General features: G+C 41.5%; 1 protein-coding gene across 1 annotated transcript in view; it reads right to left on the reverse strand.

Moving 5' to 3' along the window:
• Positions 1-4,899: 4,899 nt before the first annotated feature.
• The window catches only part of LOC118419347, a 15,524-nt gene continuing 12,988 nt past the window's right edge, over positions 4,900-7,435 (reverse strand). Inside the window, exon 10 of the mRNA XM_035825709.1 lies at positions 4,900-5,368. Coding sequence (XP_035681602.1) covers positions 4,911-5,368 — 458 coding nt within the window. The 3' untranslated portion in view covers positions 4,900-4,910. The remainder of the gene's footprint in view (positions 5,369-7,435) is intronic.

Consider the following 7,435-nt stretch of genomic DNA (forward strand, 5'->3'; position numbering starts at 1 on the left):
TATCGTTCATTCGCTGACTGTTATTCTCTAATGTGTTGAGAATTTTTTTAGCCAATGCAAACTTGAAGTAAATGTATTTGAAAGACAACAGCACTTACATTGTATTAGAGTTTATACTGGTGAATATTGACGCAATCAAAGTCAATTGTCAGCTTTCTTTCTTAAGCACTTGTTCTGAGAGCATTTGTTGCTTTGTTATTTTGCCTAGTCGGGTTATTTCTCAAACAAGACTTTAAGGCGTGTGTGTGAAGTATTTGTAATCAAGCAAATTACTAGATTGTTATAACTTTCATAGGCCACATTACAAATTCATTTGAATGCTGGAAAAAAAATGAAGAAACTCGACGAGACCATCACAACAACGACCTAGCTTAAGATGGTGCGTATGCGCGGCAAACACGTTGTTTTGGCTCCTGCGTTACCCGTAATTCAGCGATCCGGAATAAGGACTACTAACGCTAGCTCGCCTTTATCTATATCCGTTAAAATCTGGGTATTTGGGGATGATAAGTCGACGGACGGTGGTTTCAAATTGCAAATTTTCAATATCAAAATGTCATATTTTCAAGTTTGAAACCATCGCCAGTCTATTTGATATCCCTAAATGCTCTTTTTCAAAACAACGGATATAGGTTACCCTCAGATAAAGGTGAACTATCGCTGTACCAAGTTGATAAATGCTGTCCGTACCGTTTCTGTCCCAGGTTTTGTAGGGATACCCCGCCACAGTACTGAGGATCAGCACCAGGCACAGGACGCGGAGGGACTGCATTCTGGCAGCTCAGTGGTCAGGGATCTGGAAAAGAAGATGGAATTGAGACAAAATATTAGCACATTATTAATCTATTTTGATGAGCTCTTTGCCAGGTTTGATGTAAATTCTGTTTGCATTCTGCATCTTCGGTAAGCAAAACATTTTTAAAAACATCAGGCTCTTTTATGGTATGTTTGAAACTGTTTCAACGTACTGTTGTAAATTTGGAAATGCTCGCGGCCGTGGGTTTATTTTGACGGGTTTTACGATGGCTTCTACACATTGTATGAAGCTGTACGCAAATATGTGTTTTCGTTGTACTGCTACGGTACTACAGGATTGGTCCAACCGACAACTTTGAGCACTGCGAAATATTCCGGCGAACGGCGGATGTCGCCAATATTCCTCCCTCACATTTTAATGTGAAATCAAGTCACTGCGACTGATTCGTCGTATGTTTCAGCCTACCAAAGGAGAGACAGAACTGATATACAATGTCATGTTTTACCACTTTTATGTGTAATCACGGACAGATGAATACTCGAACATTGACAGTTCATCAAAAACAATCCCAGTGACCAGTACAATTGCTGCATTCCTATATCTAAGACGAGGCAGGTGCGTCAACTGTACTGGTGTGGAAACATTTGATGTGTACGCTGTGATGATTTATTAGTCGAGCGAGTCGGCTCAAGTGGGACAAAATTGTGAAGAACGTCGAAGGAACACTGGGATGAACCTGGGTAGTGCAGACACATCTAACCTTGGGGGATTGACCTCGTTTTAAAATGACAATCTCGTAAAGTATTTTGGAATTGTTTTATAGTATGTTCTTGACTGTTTCGTATGTCATGTTGTGGACTGTTACATACTGTAAAAAGTTCGAAAGCGCATTACGTACGTTGCGGAATGTTTCACAGTACGGGTTACCAGGTGCGTCAGCTGTACTGGTGTGGAAAACTCTGATCTGTACGCTGTGATGATTTATTTGTCGAGCATGTTGGCGCAAGTGAGGCGACAAAATCGGGAACAATGTGTTAGTTGATACTGTGATGACCCCCAGTCCTGCAGTCACATAGAGCCCTAGGGGAAGTGTGAAGACTGTGACACACAATAGGTATGTATCAAACTCTAAAAATGTAGCCTCCTTCGCAGATGTCTGGAATGGTGACGTTTTTATTTTGAGGTGAATTCTTATTCGCGATGTTCAACATGGGCTAAGTTTCTGTATGCAGGGAAAGGGAGTTTTGCCGCACTAGGAGCTTCTTTCCCAGCATAGAGAATGAGGAAAATAACGAATTGAGTTTTTCCGCACTAAGAGCTCCTTTTCAAATATAGAGACCTTTAGTCCTTGCGGAAAATCGCGAATAAGCACACACCCACCCCTCAAATGTAAATGAAGAAACTTTCTCGGTGGCCGCTTCGCTGCGAACTTAAAACCACCGCGAACATTTTTCCATGGCAGTAAGAGATTACAGTGCATGGTGCTACCGCGAAATTAAAACCACCGCGAAATGTCCCTTTTCCCTCTACCGCGAAATTAAATCCCCGCGAACTTAAATACATTTACAGTAAACGCGGCCGATCCAGAACAGAAGTCTAGGAAGAAGTTTTCGCAGCAACTTTGGGCATTCGAGGGATCACTGTGCTGTTTGTATTTAGAGATCCCCCGATTTTCACAGGTTCCCGAGCTAATATTAACGTAACTGAGCAGTATGAAACACCCGAGCAACCTCATGGCGATCAACCGATTTGCCGAAAGGTCGATATGGCTTCCGAATGACAAAATCTCACAATGAAAGACTGTTGAATCAACGTTTATCCCAAATGATATCGACGACACAATCCTTTTCTTATTATTATTAGATAATTAGAACTGAAATTTATCATTAGAACAGAATTAGAACTGTACTTTCACGAGGTTTCTTCAATAGTCTCTCAGTACATTCACACTTTCACGGTACATTGAGTCGGTGACATACCCTGTCCTACAGGCTCCCGCCAAGAGATTTACAGACAGCGTGTGCAATGATACATAAACCGACATTAACTTTAGTGATACTACACACTACAACAACCTGTTAACTACTCTTTCCCACGAAATTTGCCAGATCAACGCTACACTTTGGGTTGATATGGGGAATAAATATTGCTTTGATTTCTTTTTAAGAAGAAACGACGATGTTTAGTTTTCTGCCCCTCCCCTTAAGGTCTGCCCCTCCCCTTGAGAAGACCACCAAAATGGGTGCTCCATTTTAGGGGGGCTCTTAATTCAAAATGCCACCAAAATGTTCCTGGGAAGAAATTGAGATGCCTCCATGTTTAGAATTACTGAGAGCATGTCTGACTGAATTTTGTGAATCTAGACAAATTCGCTGTGAAAGGCTGAAGGCTACAAGATCTACAACGTCATATCTAACATGCAAAACGTGATGAAAGTTACAAACCCTCTTCGTGTACGATCGAATATAGTAGATAATGGCTCTGCCAAATTCGTCGTTGATAGTATTTACGATAGCAAATTCAAAACAGTCGTAAACATCGTTGAAGACAATGTTAGACGTCCATGTAATAATACACGCCGGCTTAGCAATTACTCAAGCAACTTGACATCGTTTTGGAAACAGTCGGACATTTAGGGTACCATTCGCCAGAAATTCGGAGCAGGACGCAATGGATGCTACCTGAAACGTCTGACCATTTCCAAAACCATATCGAGTTGCCTGAGTGCCTGCTATCTGGCGTAGTCGTGGATAGTCGTGTAAAGTTCGGCTGTACGAAGGTAAGATCGTCAGAGTCTAGAGATCCTTCCTTTGCTGTCGAGTCTGCTGTAAGTCTTTCCACAAGCAAGATCTTACGATCGACAAATATGACTGTGCCTTATCCAACCAATACCTTATAAGAATTACCGTCAGAAGTGAAGACGTCGCTGAAGGAACACGATCTTCCTTTCACTTCCAGCTGGCCATACAGGTAGAACTACAAAAAGAGAGAGTGGGCATGACATGCCTTCAGGGAAAACTCATGCGAGAGAAACCGTCCATGTTAGGGACGAGACGGGGGTTCAACATTTTTAATCTAAACATTTGCGAAAGTAAAACAAAATCAAAAGAACATAAAATTATACGGCGATGACAGCCACGCATACGCTTTTGTTGGTTGTTGGTGTTAAGCTTTTCGAAGTTAAATTTTATCATTTTCCACTCCGTATGTACTACTCCCCCAAATACAGAATTCTGGTTAGACTACATCCATCCATGGAGATTATAAGTCAGGGGTGATCTACCTATACAGTTTGTCTGTTGATAGTATATAATCGCATTATCCCCTTGCTTACTGTAAGAATTTACAGTACAATTTACGCCACAACGTCACATTGTACAAAAGCTCTGGTAACAACGCATTCGATTTGAAGTTGATTTTATACTTTTTCTGAGCAGCTGTTGATCAAATGTTTCTGTCGTATGACACCTTTGTATGGAGGTATGCACTAATCACTCGTACCCAGAGGCAAAGATTCGCTAAGGCTGACCTACGATGACCTATGACACCTGTGCAGATCATGTCGATTGTTTTTTGGGGGGCGGTTTTCCATGCGCCCAAGTGACAGGTTAATTAGCATAACAGGTATTTCAATGATTGTAATCCCCCCTACACCCCCCCCCCCACACACACACACACAATTTGTTATACAATTAATAGTCTTTCTCCAAGGAGGTAATAATTTCGGGTCCATGCGTGTCTTTGTGTGTGCGTGCGTGTGTGTGTGTGCGTGCGTGCGCGTGTGTGCGCGCGTTTGTTTTGTTGAAGTTCTGTCTGTCTGTCTGTGTTCAGCATAACTAGTACTCGAGTGGTGGATAGATACTTATGGTATTTGGTAAGTGGATGGGGGTTGTGAAAACAGAACATAAGTTCGATTTTGTGTCTCCTAGTGACTTTCTACGGTACTGTAGTGTAATTTACTGTTTTGATATATTCATATATATATATATATATGAAAATGATACAACAGACGTACATACGCGTCATTTGAAATCAGTTTAACTCCACTTTCCTGAAAGCCAGCACCTTTCATACCTTTACAATACAAAATGAGCAGTTTTTAGTCATAAAAATTGAAATAGAAATAAGTTACTTTTGACATCTTACATCACATCTAACTATTGTTCGAGGCAAGCAAATAATTTGTTTCAAAATCATCTTTATCATCTACGCCGTTAATCCACGTTTTGTTGTCGCTCTTTCTAAGAGGTTTGCGGAGTTCATCTTCTATTGCTTCCTCCTCCTCCTCCTCCGCCTCCCTCTCTTCTCCCCCTGACACTGAGGGAAGCAGATGATTTGTTTCAAAATCGTCTTTGTCATCTACGCCACCAATCCACGTCTTACTACCACTTTTTCTGAAAGGTGCGTTTAGTTTGTCGGCTGTATTCCCTTCTTCCTCCTCCTCCTCCTCCTCCCTCTCCCCTCCCCCTGACACTGTGGGGCCGTCCCTTCCCGGAGCGGGCCTGGGCAGGTTGCAGGAGGCCGGCAGTCTGGTGCAGAGGAACATCACCAGGAGACACAGGACGGTCAGCAGGTAGAAGGTCAGATGGTGATCCATCGGCCAGGACATCCCTGGCGACAAACGGTAGAAAGACAGGCACCAAATCAGGTTACTAGTATGTCATCAATCTTTACCTAATCGATGCTTAAGATAGTTAGGACTTACAAAACACTGAAAACTAAAAAAGATAAAATAAAACGATAAGGATAATAAAGTTTATGCCGTGGATTTAAAAATGGTTTGGTCAGATGACACTGCACTGGTGAACTGTCTTTGAAACTAATTATATTTCAGCCATACCATAGGTATGGTGAAATATATTGTATTCGTAATGTTTCTTCTTTCTTTCTCCTGTCAAATCTTCAGAACACGGTATCTCCGTTGTTCCTCAACCGAATGACTTGAAATTTGGCACAAGGGTAGAGTGGGCCAATAACCTCGGGCGTTTTCCATATCTGTCTCTTAAATGATTTTATTAAGGTTTTTTGGTCATATTAAGACCAAAACTGTATATTTGGGCCCCCTGTACCCTGGTATTATAACCGAATGAGCTGAAATTTGGCACAGATGTGCCTTGATAAGTCCCCCATATAGATTCAATATCAGTTTTGGTGTACAGTACAACAAAATGCTTATTTTTGCGATTTTTTGACCAATTTTTGACCAAAAAAGGACACTTTTGGCCCCTGTACCCTGGTATTACAACCAAATGAGCTGAAATTTGACAGAGATGTGCCTTGATAAGTCCCCCATATAGATTCAATATCAGTTTTGGTGTACAGTACAACAAAATGCTTATTTTTGCGATGTTTTGACCAATTTTTGACCAAAAAAGGACACTTTTGGCTCCTGTACCTTGGTATTGCAACCGAATGAGCTGAAATTTGACACAGATGTGCCTTGATAATCCCTTCATATAAATTCAATAACACTTTTGGTGTACAGTGCAACAAAATGCTTATTTTTGCGATTTTTGGCCAATTTTTGACCAAAAAAGGACACTTTTGGTTCCTGTACCCTGGTATTACAATTAAATGACCTGAAATTTGGTATAGATAGGCATTAGATACTTGGTAACAAGATTCAAGTAAAATTTTTGACATAAACAACTTTAAAATGATTAATTTTGGCACTATTCTAATTGAGTCAAGTTAGCGTTCCCAGCCTGTTTGCGCATTCCTTAAGAAGCGTAAACAGGTTGGGGGCGCGCCACGTGACCTCAATTACACCTGGACATACTCACCTGACACAGGGGTACTTATTACACTGAGAAATCTTGCATTTTGTCATTCGGAGCGGACGAGCCTCACCGCAGCGTAGGGGAAGCTTCGCTACCACGTTTCTCGTCTTCTTCACGTGCTCCCGACTTTGTTTTTAGACCAGGTCTTCCCAGCGCGACAGATGCTGATTTTGAGAGCCCAGTGTTGTAGTCAGGTTTGGGGGATGGTTTACTCTTACCAAGGAGATTTAATAGCTCTTTGCTCTTACTTATCGTCCTGGGGTTTGCAGACTACGGTTGGTCGGGTCGGAGAGCCCGAGTTTAGAGCCCAGGACGGGCAGTTTAACGTGGCAGCCTGGCGGCGGAGTTACTTGAACGTTTTGGCCGACTTAGAGCATTCTTCTTGGGGTTCACAGGTGAGACTTGATTAGGTTCCTTTAAATTTGTTGTTCCTATTAGTATTATTTTTTTGTGGAGCATGTCCACAGTGCTGCTTTTTCGATTTTGGATTCCGCTAGTATTGTTTAACGTTTTATTGTGGAGGGTAACCACTAGTAAATTGTTTTTTGTTTTGTGGAAGCTATCCACTAGAACTTGTTTTTTATTTCCGCGGAAGGATTCTGCTAGTATGTTCTCTCGTTTTATGTGGTGGGTAGCCACTAATAAATGATTTATTGTTTTGTGGAGGCTATCCTTTAATAATTTGTTTATCGTTTCCCCGGAAGGAGTCCGCTAATAATGTACTCTCGCCTTATGTGGTGGGTAACCACAAGTAAATGATTTATTGTTTTGTGGAGGCTTTCCACTAATAAATTGTCTTTCGTTTCCAGCGGATAGAACTAGTCCGCTAGTAAATGTTCTCGTCGCCTTAATGTGGTGTGTGACCACAAGTATAATGATTTATTGTTTTGTGAGCTTT

This window comes from Branchiostoma floridae, chromosome 7 (genome assembly GCF_000003815.2).
Source record: "Branchiostoma floridae strain S238N-H82 chromosome 7, Bfl_VNyyK, whole genome shotgun sequence".
NCBI classification, from domain to species: domain Eukaryota; kingdom Metazoa; phylum Chordata; class Leptocardii; order Amphioxiformes; family Branchiostomatidae; genus Branchiostoma; species Branchiostoma floridae.